Source organism: Aspergillus ruber (genome assembly GCF_000600275.1).
Source record: "Aspergillus ruber CBS 135680 unplaced genomic scaffold scaffold00009, whole genome shotgun sequence".
Taxonomy (NCBI): Eukaryota; Fungi; Ascomycota; class Eurotiomycetes; order Eurotiales; family Aspergillaceae; genus Aspergillus; species Aspergillus ruber.
In genome coordinates, this window is record NW_024467305.1 from 594,866 (window position 1) to 612,154 (window position 17,289).

Below are 17,289 nucleotides of genomic sequence, written 5' to 3' on the forward strand. Positions count from 1 at the left end.
CCGCGGGGATCGGCCAATGAGTAAGGGTAGAGTTGGCGCAAGAGTGAAGTCAATTCATCGTTCAGCATCTGTTTTCGATCAAATATAATATGTCTATCTGTATGTTTCTGTATCTTTCTGTATGGGTTGGTGTATGGTGAACTCTGTGGTAACGTCATGGACTGCTGTCATGGTGTGAGATGCAATGAACTCATCTAAAGTAAAGTACTGTGTCGTCTCTTCGTATATATCGTTCTTGGGTAAGAGAGTACTCCGTATAGCCAGAGAGGGAAATATTGATACCTGAACAAATCGCTCGAGGGATATGGTCAAAGAAAGGAAAACGGCAGCGGTTTGCCGAGCGATCGCCGAGCATAAGCCACTTGTGCACACAAATTATGCATAAGCGGGGACGTCTGTATCCATTGGATTGTATTACCAATACAGTACTGAGCCAAGGCTTGGTTTTATGACGTCTGGACTGCGATGTGTTGATCTCATGAGTTTGTCAAGCTAGACCAGAGTATGTACAGGGGTATTTAGTGTTGAGATAACCTGATATAAGCTTACCAGTACTCCGTGCTCTATGGGGCAACGGTTGCTTTTCGAGGAAAAGAACAGGATGGATATACGGCTATACGGATATAAAACATAGAAGACAGAAATGTGCATTGCTAATCCATCCGTGGGACCGCCGAGATCCGATCCAAGGTCCGACTTCCCGAGCGAAAGACTCCGTGTTATGCGACGGTACCATTACTTACCGTACGGTACTGGGTGGACCGACAGTTTACTAGTCCTAGTAGCAGGTTTAGCAACTTTCCAGGGAGAGAAAATGGATTCCATAATCATAATCTAATCACTAATTAGGATCAAAGGATAAAGAAAATTCAGGAAATTTTATTTATATTAAATAAGAACCCCAGTTCCAGCTGTGTGTCAAGGTGTCTGTGTGTTTCTTTAAAACGAGCAGTCCCCGGCTGAACTACTTTGTATACTTCTCTCACTTCCTTTGCTTTCTCTCTTCTCTCTATAACTACTACTGTTCATCTTGACTACGGGTCATTCATTAATCATTTGCTTGTTACTCTGATACCATCCATGCTCTCTATAACTCATCCATCGCCTTGATATCACCGTTATCACACCGATTGCCGATCTTCTACCATACACTCAACTACTATCGACAAGAGGATAAAAAGAGGGAATACAACAACATAATAAATTATACACAATGACAGCCCGCCATTCAACACCAACATCAGACCACTCACATTCCGACAATGTTCGCAAGAGGGTCTGCAAGGCATGTGATCGCTGTAGATTAAAAAAGTCCAAGGTAAGCAATTCGAATTAACAAGAGTTACAACAGCATCAGTCTCTGATGCACTGACCCCTACAGTGTGATGGCGGCAGTCCGTGTGGTCGATGCAGGGCAGACAATGCCATCTGCGTCTTTGGCGAGCGAAAGAAGGCCCATGACAAAGTGTACCCCAAGGGGTGAGCGCACCTAGCTTGTCTTTGCGCAGTTTACTGGGAGGGTTCGATTTGCTAACCATACGTTATTGATAGATACGTTGAGATGCTTGAACAACAACAAACATGGCTCGTCCTCGGCCTACAAGAAATGTACCGTCGTTCCAACGAAGGCGAAGGCTGGCCCGGAGAACCACTACGATGCGAAGCCAACGGCCACCCGCTAACCCACGATCTACTTACCCGGTTAGGTGCTCTAGACCACACCAAGGGCGAACGCTTCGAGGAGAACACCGAAATCATGCAGCAAGAACTGTGGAGACGCAACGCCATGCAGCGCCAGGATTCCTCGGACGCCAGCTCGGAGAGTGCCGCTCAGTCCCCCGTGGTCTCGTCTCGTTTCCCCTCCGATGTCTTTGGTGCTGCCTCTACTGCACCGCCCCAACAGCAGCTGCCTCCCACGCCGCCAAGTTTCAGCCCGTCATCTTCGCGCACCGCACAGCCTACTCCTGTGATTAAACAAGAGCCTCAGCAGCAACCGCAACATCAGCAAATGCAGTCGCCGATGGCACCGAATAATCCCGCATATGCAGCCCAGATGTCGATGCAGGGTGTGGTCAACCCCATTGCATTGCAAGGACCTCAGCCATGGCCAAACAATAATGGGTTTGGCGCCTTCGATGAGATGGACCTGTTAGGGTCTGCGGATTATACGAATATGTCCTTCGATGACCCGATGTCCTCACCAATGTTCAATCGCCAAATCCCGATTAACTGCATCGGGCTGGATAATACGAAGAATGATTACGAAGACTTCAATCAATTCTTGAATCCCAACCCGACAGAAATTACATCGATTTGAAACGCCATTTAAAAAAAAAAAAAAAAGGTATCACCTCCCGGTGTGATATTATTACTACTATTTTGATAACGACGTGACGCATGTATACTATACATGATTATTTCTTCTTTCTCTCCTTTTTTCTGCTTTGATTTACCGGGAGGGCCTTTGATTCAATGTACAGGGTTTGAGTGGGTTATTTTGTCTGCCTATTGGTGCGGTGTCTGGAGTTGGATTCAAAACGGGTTCGAACACTCTAGGCGTCAGTCTTGTCTTCTTGTCTTGTCTTGGAAACTGGTTTTCTTTTCGATAGTTCCCCTTTTTATTGAAATGTCACTGTTATAACATTACCTATACTCAGTCATCGGAGAGATTACTTTATTCTAGGTCTATAACACCGTTTCCGTTTCCGGCAACACGAATCATTCTGACGGAGACTTTTTTTGTCCTGGAGTCGGGGCAATAAGTGGCCGACCGCCGAACCGAGGCCAGGAACGGTGGAGTCAGCATGACGGAGAACGCCTCTTATCTCCGTATCCATGACCTTGTGATTATGTAGAGCACAAAGAACATCGTTAGTCCTAGCGAACTACACAGATCGGAATCCAATTGAATTGCTGACCATTCCAATATCACAGAGAATAAGGAACAAGTTCGATGGTGATCTTTATGCTGTACTCGTACTCGTAGAGAGGTACGCTGGAGTCATGTAAAGTACTATGCAGTCCCACAACTGTCAAACGGCCCGAAGTGCCGACCAGCTGGATGTAATATTACAAGCATGATCCGTATTCCGATTACATAAACTTCCTCGGCAGCAGTTGCTCCGTAGTCCGTCGGAACTTGTGTCCTTGTTGGGGGTCCGGTTTCCGGATTTTACCCTTTGGGTTAGCACGTGGGCTTTTCTCTTGCTAGCATGTTACTCCGGAGTCGTTCATGATCAATGCAGGGTGTTGTCCATGTACAAGTACAGTAGTGTATAGTGTTGGATCCATTTACAGAATAGGTTCTTTGTGTGTTGCGGTTGAGTTGGTATGATACTCTGTATTCAAAGTATGATTCGTGTTGACATGCAGGTCTAGACTTATCTCACTCTGACATGCTACAAATGTCATCAGTCTGGATCTGATCTGGTCTGGTCCCTGACCCAGCCCGACTCCCGGTTCGCGGCACTCGTACCTTCCTCATCGGGGCATGCACATCAGGTGACTGATCCTATGGTGAATCATAGACGTCTACGGGATACAGTGTGCCTTGAACTGCTCCGAACCGATCTCCCGTGCCCCTCGCCCTGAACCATGAATCTGTACGGCCCGATATCAGCCTTCTTTGATTCCTATGATCACTTCTGTGCGAGTAGGTGCCGGTTATGGATTGAATGACGAAATTCGCCCAGTAGAGGATGGTTCCAGCCGTGAAGGGGTGGCGAGGTGGGGGTTTTGAATCGGGGTTGTGGGTAGATCAGGGAGTCGCTGGCGGTTGTTTGTTCGAGCCCTGCGGGACAATGTTCTTCATTCGATGGCCAAGACAATAATAGGCGAGGTGCTATGTATCAGCAGATCCTGGTTTTGGCAAGCGGTCGATCAGCTAAGGTGGGAGTTATCTCACGGCATGCTGTGATGAGGATCATCTAGGGCTGTAATGGGATATGATGTGCGGTAGGTCTGCGTGGGGTCCTCCGGATCGCGCATGTCCACCGTATTTCGCAGCCCATCGACCGTTTCAGGACTTTACGAGTTCTCGTAGCGGGGCGGAGATGTTCAAACCCGTGTTGAGGTTGGTATGGCAGGCGATATCCCAGTACTTCTCATGCTCTGCGTCGGTTATTGTGTGTATCCAATGGTTACAGTGTTGGCTTCCATGACTCCGGTTAGGTTTACGAGACGGCTTGGCCAGGCTCCGGTAGCGATGACGGTTTTCACGGCGTATCCGCTTCTATAATTACCCCCTTCGACATTCTTATCATCGTTGTATAGGAGACGCTGAACGGGTGTTTCCGAGAGGCTGATATCGGGCTTGGAACGAGTACGCTCGAGATATGCCTGGACCATTTTCTCCGCGCCGACAGCGCTTGATGGTGTATTCCTTAATCCAGCATCGTTCACAGCCTAATTGATGAACAGAGACTGGAAGACCTTCTCAGGGGTGTCAAAATGATCCCAATAACGATGCGGGTTGGCCCGGACAAGAACCTACTGCTACAAGTTCTCCATGGAAGCTTCTTTTCTGCCCGTGCAGAAAGCGATCTCGTGTTAGTAGGGTTGGAGATCATGATCATTTTGCTTATCTCGCGGACCATTTTGCCCAATCGTTGATATTCTTCTTCCACGTAGTTTGTAAATATTAGTACCAAACTTATAGGAAGAGCAGATTTCTACCTGGGCAGATAATTCGACTAGTCCCCATCAGGAACCGGGACATCTGGTGATCTATACCGATACCTTTGGTTGGGGGGAATAATATCGGTCAATTGCCAGATTCTTGAAATGAGGACATTGTCATGGATATGCTCAAAATTGCATCCAAGATATGGCTGGATATACTACTGTTGGCCATTATCATTGCGGATACCATAACCACCCAATTCTTGGATTCCTTATCCGCAATAGACTACACACGATTGATCCTTTACAGGTCAGGGCTATTTGACTTATGATAGCCAATGCATCATCCTGGCCAGTCAGCCTATATTATACCACCGCTCGAAGGGCTACTACGGGCCAAGCGCTGAAGAAGAGCAGCCGTATCAGAACCAAACCAGGTTCTTATCCAGACTGCAGCCGATTCAGCATCAATGCTGCGGGATTTCTTTCACCCTTGTCAACAGAATCTTCTACGTAATCCCTTCACATATTCATAATAAATGAGCTCATGGGCCATAGGACAAATCCTCCCCCAACCTCGAGCATGTGCCAGATGGACGTTCGTCAATGCAATTGTTGGATATTGCAGAATCATTTTGAGTTTGATGCAAATATTAAAGGAGATTGGTTGTGGGACTGCTCTTTGTAGTTATGTTGATGGTAGATTCCGGGGATGTTTTGCGGGGTTGTCTCACTGGACGTCATGCCCCGCGATAGCTCCATTATTTTAACACCTACCACACAAAAACCTCCCTTCCCAACTCATTTACGTCTCAACGCCAACAAAAATGACCCAAGAAGCCGCCTTCAGCTTCCTTCCGCTGGGAGCCATCATCCAAGAGTTCCGCATCGCGGACCAAAACATCGTCCTCGGCTTCAACACCCAAGAGCAATACGAAAAATACAACACGCCGCACTTCGGCGCCACCATCGGCCGCGTCGCCAACCGCATCCAGGGCGCTGTAATCCATAACCTCAATGGCCGCGATTACTTCCTTCCCAAGAACAATGGGCACAATTCGATCCATGGAGGTGAGAAGGGGTGGGGGCAGCGGGTTTTTGATGGACCGCATACGGTGAAGAGGGATGGGAAGGATGCGTTGTTATTCAAGTATCTGAGTCGTGATGGGGAGGAGGGGTACCCTGGGACTGTGGAGTTGAGGGTGTGGTATGCGGCTGGGAAAGAGGATGTGAATGGGGCAAATCCGAAGACAGTGTTGACGGCGGAGTATGAGATCGAATTTGTGGGTGATGAGTGTGAGGAGACCGTGGTCAACCTTACCAACCATAGGTAGGTTTTCACTCTCTGTACAGAGTATACAAGTACTAACGATATAGCTACTTCAATATCGCTGGCACCTCAACCGTGGAAGGCACCCAAGCCCAACTAGCCACCAACGACTATCTCCCCCTTGACGACACCGGCATCCCAACAGGCGAAATCACCAAATTTTACAAAGATGTAACCAGCCCCTTCGGCCTAGGCCCCTCAGAACCTCACATCGACGACGTCTTTGTGATGGAAAGCGATCCCTCCAAGATCGCCCTCGACACACGCACCCAGCCCCTCAAACGCCTTGCCCAGTTCCACCACCCAATCACCAACCTGCATCTCGAAGTCCATAGCACCGAGCCAGCCTTCCAGCTCTACACGGGCAAATACATCGACACACCGCAGGTGGAGGGGGCACCGGCGCGCGGAGAGGGCGCAGGGTTCTGTGTTGAGCCGAGCCGGTTCGTTAACGCGGTTAATGAGCCGGGATGGCGGTCTATGGTTGTGCTGAAGCGGGGGCAGTTATTTGGGTGCAAGAATGTGTATAAGGCGTGGAAAGCGTGATTTGCTTCGTTATTGGACCCTCTTTTCCAGGGTCGCCTGACTCATATTCACTCATTTTGAATATTCATATCCACCAGATCCACAATGAGAACTTTCTGGGCCCGTTTTGCGTCTTTTCATAAATTTCGCATTCTCAGCTGATCGGATTATGTTCTCGAATCCGGCAATGCTTCTAGCGCTCCGAAACGGTGGTTACCAGTGTTTTCCAGTATTGTAACTTACGTATTTAACGGCGATAATAATAATCTCCGGATCTCGGAGTTTAAACACGATTCCGCGGGTTTGTAGATCACGTGCGCTTCCGCACGTGACTGGACTCGCCCCCCCGCGCGGGGTGAAAATCATCAGTAGCTTCCATTCCAGCATACAGATAGATACAAAATTGCATTCATGACTTATCTATAATCCCCTATTTCACGAATCACGATCGCGAACACGATCACTACAGAGAACTGTACATATCCCAATATATTACCTACAGCACATATTAAACCGCATTCATCACCATGACGTCCGCATCCCCATACGGAGACCTCCGTCACCTATTGCCGAATAATTACAAGACGCTGATCACGGCTTGGCTCGAGGAGGACACCCCTAGCTTTGACTATGGTGGCTTTGTCGTTGGTGAGTCGGAGGGTGAGGCGCGATTACTTGGGAAGAGCGAGGTATCTATCTTCTACCTTAGGGTTTTAGAGGAAGACAGACTAAGAGGAGTAGGGTGTAGTAGCTGGTGTTCCGTTCGTCAATGAGGTTTTTTCGCAGCTTGGGTGCACGTACGTTACATTCAATCTCCCATGAGACCTGAGAATGCGTATGCTGATAAGAGCAGTGTGGAATGGCATATTAAAGAAGGCCTCCCCCTCAACCCGAACCCAACCCACCACTGCGCCACCGTCCGCGGCCCAATCCGCAAAATCCTCCTCGGCGAGCGCGTCGCCCTAAACATCCTCGCCCGCTGCTCTGGCATCGCATCCAAATCTGCCTCCCTGCTCGCCGCCCTCCGCACACACGGCTGGGCCGGTACCCTCGCAGGAACCCGCAAGACGACACCCGGGTTCCGGATTGTTGAAAAGTACGGTATTCTGGTTGGAGGGGCAGATCCGCACAGGCACGATCTGAGCCATATGGTTATGCTCAAGGATAACCATGTTTGGGCTTGTGCGAATAACTCTGCTGCGGCGGATGGGGGCAACAGAGCTGTTGGGGAGGAGTCGATTGCGGCGGCGATCCCGAGGGCCGTGCAGGCTGCTAAGAGCGTTGGTGGGTTTGCGACGAAGGTTGAAGTCGAAGTGAGGAATCTGGAGGAGGCGAATGCAGCGATTGAAGCTGGTGCGGATGTTATCATGTTGGATAACTTCACAGCGGACGAAGTTAAGGTTGCTGCAAAGCAACTTAAGGAGGAGTGGGCGGCTAAGGGGAAGAGGAATGCGTTCCTGGTGGAAGTTAGTGGGGGTTTGACGGAGGCGAATGCGGCTTCGTTTGTTTGTGAGGATGTCGATATTTTGTCGACAAGCTCGATTCACCAGGGGACATCTATTGTAGACTTTTCATTGAAGGTATCGTTGCGGTAGGTATGTTACATTACATTGCATGAACGTATATAGACATGTTTACATACTCTGCATGGTTGCACAGTTAAGATCGAGTCAATACGAATGCACTCTTCACGAACCAGCAGAGTTTCCAGGGGTTAGCCCTGATGAACGAACATAATAACGTGCAAATACTGAAGAGTCGATTTTGATCCGAACAGTGATGAAATCAATACTTCTGACAAGATCTGCTTTCTAGCATTATATGACACAGAAATGCGCATTGGCCATGATTGTTACATTATTACTGCATATCTAGTCTTCGTGTCCTCGTTGCATATGAGGGGGTTGGAGAAGTCAGCTAAGCCACAAGACCCTGCACTAACGTGCTGAGTATCATTGGATTAGAATTATTTTGTAGTCGGTTTGCAGGGTGTATTTGTTGGCTTTTACGTATGGCCGCCTGACTTTGTATGTACTACGTGTACGGAGTATGCAACCATGCATAGGGCAATGATATCCCCAGGGGATACAATAGGCCCAGGGATATGATAGGTCAGGTGTAGGTAAATGCTTACTATATTTTAAGTATCCTCATTTGATCTATTTGTCATCTCTATCCTGCAATGATTTTCTGATTTTGTTATTTGATGGGCGCCAGCTGAGGCTGGTTATTCATCTAATAAATGCTCTAGTCCACAGACCCATGGATTTGAGTCTAGACCTCGGTTGCTATCTCTTCTCAGTGGTACAATGAGACCCAGTTTGAATGTGTGATTATCACTGCAGAAGTTACTGTTGTTGATCATGCATCATTACCTTCTTCATCACAGAAAAAATATAACAAAATATGGCCAGGAAAGACCAAACCAATAGCACTGACGGGTTACATAAGTGATGCTGAACCTCCGCTCTATGTTGGCCTTCTTACACCATTAAAATGGGCGGCGAATCTCACTACTTGACCCAACTTTATAGGGCTGCTAACTCCTTTCCAGCGAAAGGTTTTTTGAGTGGCTTATTCGCGTGTTACGCTATCAACAAGGCAAGCTCTTTATTGTCTCACTGTGTTCTCAATAACTGGCATCCGGCAGAGCCATGGAACTCCCAGCAGGAGTTGGTGCTTATTACCGGTGGGAGCAGTGGTATTGGACAGACGATCGCCGAGGAATTATCGGAGAGGGAGGTCAAAGTAGTGATTATTGACATTCAGGAACCTGAATTCACCCATTGTAAGTGCCTGATGCCATGATCTGTGTTAAAACCGAGTTTTGACTGACATCTTTAGCCCCGAATATCTACTTCTACGAAGCCGACGTTACAAGCACCGATAGCATCAAAGCAGCAGCAGATAAAATCAGGGCAAAGCACGGCCATCCAACCGTCCTAGTCAATAACGCCGGCGTCTTCACCAACGATACCATTCTAGATGAACCAGAGTCTATGATTTGGAAATCCTTCAAAGTGAACACACTCGCCCACTTCCTGACGGTCAAGGAATTTCTTCCTAGCATGGTGCGGCACAACCACGGCCATGTTGTTACAATGGCTAGCATGGCTAGTTTTATTACTGTTGGTGAAATGGTTGATTATGCTTGTACTAAGGCCAGTGCGTTAGCTTTTCATGAGGGTCTTTCACAGGAAATTAGGCATTGGTATGGGGCGACTCGGGTTCGGACAAGGTACAGTAGTTTCTGTTTTGCCAGGTTCCCTGATTACCAGATCTGACCCGTTTTCTACACTCTAGTATCGTTAATCCACTATGGGTCCGAACGCCTCTTATTCGGAACCTCACAGACGCCGGTGATTCTTTTGGTCAGCCCATTATGGATACCCGGATGGTGTCTGCTGCCGTGGTCAAGCATATTCTCGAGAGAAAGAGTGGCTCGATCATCTTACCTGCGTCCAGCTCCGTTGCTACTTTCATTCGATCGCTCCCTTCGTGGCTCCAGGAATGGTTGAGAAATAGCTTTTCGTTGAAGGTCATGAGAGTGCGAAATGAGTTTTGGTCACGCGAGCCATCACTTTGATTGTTAACCATAGGTAAATAAGCTGCAGTAGAAAACTACGAGTCATGAAAATGACATTAAATTCATATAGGCATGTATATACACCTAACTTATGCAATAAATAAAGTCCCCCACATCAGAACTAAACACCATAACCGGAAGGGTATATAGCATATTTAACAAACACAAGTACAAACGCATATAGAAATAGTATCCGAAACAAAGATTAAACTTCAATATCAACATAGAATCCCGTCCCCTCGCTCGAACTATGATCATCATCTTCATGTTGATCACCGGACTGAATCCTCCCAGCATACTGCTCATCCGCCGCAGCGAGACTCCGTCTAGCACGCTGCTGTCTCTCAATCTGCGCGCGAAGGCGTTGGTTCTCCGCATCGCGCTCTTCGAGTCTTTTGCGTGCACCGCCGCGGTCTAACAATCTAGCTTCGCGTTCCGCTTTAAGCCGCTTTTCGAGTTCGCGGAGACGTTGAATCCATTTCTCGCCGTTGCCTGTGTCTGTGGAGCCGTGACGGGCGCGGTTGCCGTGGACTAGGGCGCCTTGTTGTTCGGCTAAGGTTGTTGCGGAGGAGAAATGGGATGGTTGCGGAATGCCGGTTGTTGTGGAGCTTCGCACGAGACCTCTTTGGAGGTCAGCTGCAGAATCGCCGTTGTTGCTCTCGTGTGTTGGCGATGTAGGCTGTGCTGATGACCCTGTGACAGGTCCGCGACTGCGGGAATGCGATTGGATCAGGTTGAGTTCTGCCTTTAGCAATCGGTTCTCGCCGCGCAGCTTGGCTATCTCTGGCGACGTCCCGGATTGGTTTTTGCTATGTTGCTGGGCGCGTATGTTCATGATTCCTTCCTCGAGACGATCGAGCTTCTTCACCCGTAAGCTGAATGTGTGCTCCAGGGTCTGGTATTGCTTGGTTAGATCCCGCTCGACGCTCTTGATTCGGTTCTTGAATCCCCCAATCACCGCCTCCATTGTCTTAACAGCGAGCATTAGATTGCGGCTGAACCCAGGCCAGAAGAGAATGTTACCGATGACTTCTTGGCTGGGGAGGTTGCCGTTGATGAGGCTGTTGGAGTGTGCCCAGTCTGGACCGCACATGGCAGACAAACGTTTCCAGATGGTGAGGAGCATAGCGTTCCGTTCACTCAGCTGATCCTTGAATTGCTGCTCTAGACCCGTGAAGCGTTTGTGGTCTTTACTGCGTGCTTGTTCAAGCTCGGTGATGCGCGAGTTGCTCTGCGTGATGCTGCGGGAGGTCTGGTGGTGGGACTTGAGTGCCTGTTCGAACGATTGCTTGTCTGCCCGGCGAGCATGGCGCTCGCGGTCGAGAAGTTCGGATAGCTTGCGCGATTCCAGACCATGGCTCTCAAGAAGGGCATCGCGGTTCCGCAAGAGCGACTCCTTCTCGTCCAGCTTCGAGCGAGTACTCTCGAGTTCTAATGCCGTTGACTCGAGCTCCTTTTGTAACTTGACAATGTTGGTTATGAGGCTAGAGCGGCTACCAGTTAGGTCACCAAGCGTCTCCCGGAGGTTGTTCTCCAGGTCCAAGAGTCGCTCCCGCCAGGTAGCAGTCTCGACTTCTTGGGCAGATAAAGCCTTCCTGAGTCTTCGCAACTCATCCTTGGCAGAGGACGACTCGCGGTTCAATTCGTTCACGATCCGCTGGACTTCCTGCTTTTCTTTACCTCCAACAACCTCTCGCTGGTGTCTCTCTTCCGCCAGGCGGGCTTCCAGCTCTCTGGTCTTGTCTCTTTCGCTACCAAGGTTGATCTCGTGAGTCTTCAGGTCTGACTCGAGATCACCAATCTTGATCTTATCCCCATCTTGCTCTTCGCGCAGGAAGGCAATTTCATTGTGGCTCGATTCGATCTGCACAGTAAGTCGCTGGACCTTGGTGTTAGCCTCGTAGAGGTTCTGCTCCAACTGCTCCATCTCCCGATTCGAGTCTTCAAGTTCTTGCTGAACTGCCTTGTACCGCTCCAAGTTGTTCTGCGCATCTTCTTCGAGATGAATAATGCCCTCGCCAGCCGAACGCATCTCCGCTTGCAATACTTGAAGGCTCTCATCCTGACTCCGCACTTCCTCGTTTAAGCGCTGGCACTCTTCTACCTTCTGCTCCAGCTCTCCGGCGAGAGCATCGAGTTCTTCTTGGGCTTCCGCTCTGAGATCCTGGAAAGCGGCGTCACGTTCCTCAGCCATTTGCAGGGCTTGGTCACGCTCTTGTTGAAGGTTTTGGATTTCTTCTTCTGCCTGCTCGACATCAGCCTGGTAGGCCTTGTCAAGTGCTTCGAGTTCTTGGGTGTATTCTTCCAATTGGTCTCGGGTTGTTTGGTTCTCCAATTTCAGCATGGAAACCTGATCACGCAGTTGTCCATTTCGAAGCTCAAGTTCCTCCCGATCAGCTTCATCTTCCGGGGACATTTCACTAGTCCGCGAGGAAGACCTTCCATGTGCTCGCGAAGCCGAGCGGTCAAATATGCTGTCCCCAGCAATCGACCGACTTCCCTCACGGCGTTGCCCAAGCTTCAGCTCCTCAATCTCCTGGTACAGACGTTCCTTTTCTCGGTTTCGAGACGTGAGCATAGATGTCTGCGCACTGACTTCCTTTCTTAATTCTGCATTTTCTTGCTTCAGGAGCTCCAGCTCTATCACAAGAGTACCGCCACTCGAGTTGCGGTTGAACTCCCGGTCTGTCGTGCTTGAGTAATAGGAAACCCCTACGAGCGTCGGGTCGCGCTGGCCTGACCTAGCACTGCCCAGTGCAAACTCCATTTCACTTCTCAAGCGCAACGTCTCATCGTGGAGAACCTTGTTTTCTTCCTCTGCTTGCTCACGCGCGGCGGTCTCTGCATCAAGCATATCCTTCCACATATCCTGAGATTATCAGCATGTGACTAGAACAGACAAGAAGTCGGCACACTTACCCTCTCTTCCCTCGACTCAACATCAGAGCCAACGGGCCTACCATTGCTAAGCGATTTGACCATCTCAGCAAGCCTTCTCTTCTCAGACTCCCTCGCGATGCTTTCTGAGCGAAGACGTTCAATTTCAAGTTCATAAGTCTCCATCCTTTCTTGTAAATAGAGTATCTCTTCATTTTGGATCGAATCACGTTGCTCATCATCCGAGCCTTCAGGATCATGATTCACCATGGACTCCTTGTCTGATTGTTGATCCTTGATTTGCTTCTCCAGATCACGAACTTTTCTCTTGAGGCCTTGATTATCCTTTTGTATCTTCAGCTTATCCGACTTCAACTCCACATTCTCCGATATCATCTCCTTGATACCCTCTTCCGAGCGTTTATTCAAGGCCTCGTTGAGGAAATGGATCCTCATCTTCAGATCGAAGTTCTCCTTTGACAGACGGTCGATCGTACTACTCTGCTCTTTGAGCGTCATGCTCCGACCACTCCTTCCAAATGCCGGGGTGGAAGTTGGCCCTGTGCGCCTCTCTGGAGACAAAGCATGGTGGCCAAGTTCCTCCCGGAACTGTCTAGAAAAGGCACTAGGAACCTGTATGTCCTTGATGCGTTCCGTAATGGTCGTGTCTGTAGGGAGACTGTGATCTGATGGCTTCGCCCTTGGTGTCATCGGTTCGGTATCTTCTGTGGATGTTTCTTGCTGAGGTGACCCTGGGGCAGACCGGGAGCTTGGCCGAGACTGCGAAGTATGACCCTCCTCCTCGCTCAGAGTATGCAGACCGCTATCTGAGGCCCCCGCGGGGTTCTTGTTACTCTTGTCAAGCGGATTCTCATCGCTGTACCCTGAGATGCCCGATGCCACGCTCCCCAGGCTAACAGAACGCGCTAGGTTGCCATGCTGCCCAGGTTGAGCGTCACCCACACTCTCCAGGGCCGCACCCCCTGATTGAAGTGCATAATCAGCACCCAGAGTCGCATCGCTATGGGTGGCTTCGGTGTTGGTCGTCGCAATAGAAGAGTAGGATAGCCGTTGGGCCGATTGGCGACTGTTCAGATACTTTGGCCTATTTCCCCTTCGAACGGTAGCGCGGGGAGCCATCTCTCCGTCACTACTGTCGTGAAGTAGTTTGGACTTGCCGCTTTGGGAACTGGCTCGCATTTGTTGCGAGGACCGTCGCGACTGTGGTGTAACCGACTTGTCAGCTGATGGGTTTTCCCCGTCCTGGTATTTTTGACCAGCTCCGGTGTTCTCTGATACTGATCCCGACAGATTCCGGTTCTCGTTTCTCGCTGCGGCCTGAGCGGCTGGTGATGAAAAGGGATTTTCAAGTATGGTAGTCTCGTCTTCATGCTGTCGCTCCGGAGGATGACCAGCGGGCGTAGTAGTCTCCATATCGATCGTCGTATTCCCCTCTTCTGCACTTTGACGCGGAGTTTGTGGAGCGGGCGCATCATCTTCCTGGATAGACGTGAGATCATGGCCTGCCTCATCCCCTGTGGATAGCTGAGACTGGTCCTCCGGTTGGGTAGGATTGGGCGGCGGTGCATTAGCATATTTCTCCGGGACCCCAACCAAGTATGTATCATCCTCATTGGTGGCAGCGTTCATGTCAATCGTAGATGGTTCTGGAAGGAAACTAGACTCCATGTCCATTAGTTTTCTCCGCATCTCCTTCTCCTCGAGAAAGGTTTGGTTGTCACCGCGTTCGTGGTCGCCGTCGTCGTCCTCGCTGGATAGGAGCAGAAGGCTGCTGTCGTCACGATCAGGTAGCGGAGGAGGGAGAAATGAGTCGTCGTGGTCATTCTGGCCTTCAGATCCGACTATTGAGGGGTTGGTGTCTGTCCCATGTTCTCGCCCTTGTCGCCCCTGTTCGTACTCTTCCCTTCTGTCTGTTCCTTGTTCGTACTGCGCGCGGTGCTCAACATCCTTCTCGGTCGTGCCGCTATTCTCGTCCATCATGAAGGCGGTATCGTGGGGGTTCTCGTCGCCGTCGTCGCTGTGATTACTATTGTTTTTGTTATTATCCTCGGTGGGTAACTGATCTCCCCGCAGATAATGGTGGTCGTCCACCACCATGAGCGAAAAGTTGTCGCAGAGAAACCGTCCCTACAGGCGAGCGATATTATTCTTCGTAATCAAAACTGCTAGAAAATGCGCTGTGAGAGCGCGCAGATGATCGCGTTGAGACGGTCAAGGTTCGGGGAGTTGGAGGTGGACAGTGCGGAGTCTGGCCGTTGACATGGGGACGCCGAGTTGTTCGCTTGAATACTCTATGCCTTATTAGGGATTCAACAGATACCCATCTCAAAAGCAGATGGCATGAAATGTGACAGTGACACCCCTCTTGAAACTAAGAGAAATCCAAACAAGTAGGGGGGAAGAGCCTCAGACACACTTCCAGCCAATGAGCGCTTTTCCTGGGGACAACCAAACAATGGCTTGTATAACGTTTGTGTGAAATACACATTACTCTACGCTCCGCTTTCATGAAGTTATGAAATCAATAAACACATGGGAAATGGTATGTACAGCTTGCTGTTATCTTGGCTATGGACTGCTTTTATTATAGATAACGCAAGGGTATCTGTCTGTCTGCAAAAAAATTCCAACAAAGTCGAGTACCAGTTTTACTTCAATCATCAATGCTAATTGATCTCGCCCAAGGAATATCCAGGCGCATGAGCAGATTTATCAGATTGATCTTTCTCCGGTATAGCTTGTACCTGACCAACAAACTCACCAGCCCTGCTAGCACATCGTTTGGCTTCCTCCCTGAACCCCAAGATCCATCCAACCATCAGGACATCATGAGGCACTTTGTTCTCGACAAATAATTCAACTCGAGAGTTGTCGTCCTTCGTCATATTCTGGAGACTTTGCGCCATCTTTATGTGCTCCGGGGCCAGGACTTCCCGCCCCCCCGTGACAACCAGCACCGGCGAGGGGACAGTGAAAGGGTGCCACAACGGAGCCACATATCGCTCGACATGTTCTGTGATCTCAACATCTTTCAGGAACTGACTTGCACCCCATTCCGGAAACGTCGCCGGGATGTATTCGGTTTGATAATTCGGACTCTTCCTCCAAACTTTTGTATCAGTGGCTTCGGGGATATCACACCAAGGAGAAAACAGCCAGCTGCATTTCGGCGCGGGGAGGATGTTCGGATGGTCGACAATGTAGCGGAGGAAGGCGATAGTAAGATGGGCCCCGGAACTATCCCCGCTGATGACGATGCGTGAGGGTGGAACATGTAAGGTGTGGAGTAGGAAGGAGTATGCGGTGATGAGGTCTTGGAGCTGTGCTGGGAAGCGTGCGTTCGAGTTGCAAGCGAGTCGGTACTGGAGACTGAAAACATATTTCGCCGGGGTGTTCGAGAGTAAGGTGTTGACAAGGGATTGGCAGGATGCCGTCCGCCCGTCTCCTAGCACATAAGAACCGCCGTGCAGATGCAGTACAACATGCTGATCGTCTGCTAGCGGATCGTTTGCTTGGTAAGGTACCGGATACCAAGTCCCCCCAATCCTCTCCGGTTTGATCACCTTGTCCTCAACAACGCCAATGTACAACTCCGGACTCGCAGGCTCGATCACGGCAAAACGATCACCTTCAAAGCGCGGCTTGAGCGAAAGCGGTTGTTTTACGTGAGCTGCTGTATAATTGCGCAAGAACGATTTGAGTAGTTTGTTCATCAATGCTTGCCGGTATGACCAGTCTCGATCCTGGCGAAGCTGGGGCGGGAGGTAGTACACCGTCAGAAGTGGGAGGTTCAGAGCGGATAGGATTGCTGCCAGAGACGTCGCCATGGCTGTTGGTTTCTGTCTTACTATTGAGGCATTATGTGGTTTTACTTAAAAGTAGTGGTCGCGAAATACCAAAGATTATGACCGTATAAAAGACATTGACGTCATTTCTGCATAGCATTGGGCAACTCGGTCTCGGAGGCAAACTGGTTTCTCTTCGGAGATTCAGCATTATTCTTCTTCCATTTTCACTTGTTAACGTGTTATGTATGAAATACTAGTACATAATCAGCAATCTCTATCCAACCACTTTCACGTCATGTTTCCACATTCAGCCCTGTGAAGGCAGCAGCAAAAAAGACAGTCCGGTTATTGAACCATTCAAAATTAGCAAATAACAGGTTTTTGTCGATAGCCCCATTTTGCGAAATTCACGCTCGCATTGAGAGATTATCCCTCTTATACACAAAAAAAAAAAAAAAAAAAAAAAAAAGGAATGAATATGAAAACAAGAACTTCAAGGAAATCGTGCCAAGAGTGCCAAGACATTAGCGTGGGTAGTTTAA

At 49.4% G+C, this 17,289-nt stretch overlaps 6 protein-coding genes across 6 annotated transcripts; 4 read left to right on the forward strand and 2 right to left on the reverse strand.

The window, feature by feature from the left end:
* Positions 1-1,213: 1,213 nt before the first annotated feature.
* Positions 1,214-2,317, forward strand: EURHEDRAFT_453742 (Zn(II)2Cys6 transcription factor domain-containing protein; the record flags this gene model as incomplete). Its single annotated transcript, XM_040784146.1, has 3 exons — positions 1,214-1,318; positions 1,382-1,479; positions 1,552-2,317. The coding sequence occupies 3 exons, from the start codon at positions 1,214-1,216 to the stop codon at positions 2,315-2,317; spliced, it is 969 nt and encodes a 322-aa protein (XP_040639966.1).
* A 3,009-nt stretch (positions 2,318-5,326) lies between these two features.
* EURHEDRAFT_411438 (putative aldose 1-epimerase) lies at positions 5,327-6,859 on the forward strand. Its single transcript, XM_040781621.1, has 2 exons — positions 5,327-5,950; positions 5,998-6,859. The coding sequence occupies exons 1-2, from the start codon at positions 5,448-5,450 to the stop codon at positions 6,494-6,496; spliced, it is 1,002 nt and encodes a 333-aa protein (XP_040639967.1). The 5' UTR covers positions 5,327-5,447; the 3' UTR covers positions 6,497-6,859.
* Positions 6,860-6,986: 127 nt separating this feature from the next.
* EURHEDRAFT_411439 (nicotinate-nucleotide diphosphorylase (carboxylating)) lies at positions 6,987-8,398 on the forward strand. The gene is made up of 3 exons (XM_040781622.1): positions 6,987-7,164; positions 7,217-7,272; positions 7,329-8,398. The coding sequence occupies exons 1-3, from the start codon at positions 7,003-7,005 to the stop codon at positions 8,068-8,070; spliced, it is 960 nt and encodes a 319-aa protein (XP_040639968.1). The 5' UTR covers positions 6,987-7,002; the 3' UTR covers positions 8,071-8,398.
* A 573-nt stretch (positions 8,399-8,971) lies between these two features.
* On the forward strand, positions 8,972-10,061 carry EURHEDRAFT_453575 (SDR family oxidoreductase; the record flags this gene model as incomplete). The annotated part of the gene is made up of 3 exons (XM_040784133.1): positions 8,972-9,263; positions 9,320-9,713; positions 9,779-10,061. The coding sequence occupies 3 exons, from the start codon at positions 8,972-8,974 to the stop codon at positions 10,059-10,061; spliced, it is 969 nt and encodes a 322-aa protein (XP_040639969.1).
* Positions 10,062-10,266: 205 nt separating this feature from the next.
* Positions 10,267-14,936, reverse strand: EURHEDRAFT_453495 (putative anucleate primary sterigmata (ApsB); the record flags this gene model as incomplete). The annotated part of the gene is made up of 2 exons (XM_040784124.1): positions 10,267-12,930; positions 12,981-14,936. The coding sequence occupies 2 exons, from the start codon at positions 14,934-14,936 to the stop codon at positions 10,267-10,269; spliced, it is 4,620 nt and encodes a 1,539-aa protein (XP_040639970.1).
* Positions 14,937-15,625: 689 nt separating this feature from the next.
* Positions 15,626-16,786, reverse strand: EURHEDRAFT_453592 (alpha/beta hydrolase; the record flags this gene model as incomplete). The annotated part of the gene is made up of 1 exon (XM_040784135.1): positions 15,626-16,786. One exon carries the CDS (start codon positions 16,784-16,786, stop codon positions 15,626-15,628), a length of 1,161 nt encoding a protein of 386 aa, XP_040639971.1.
* Between the last annotated feature and the right edge of the window lie 503 nt (positions 16,787-17,289).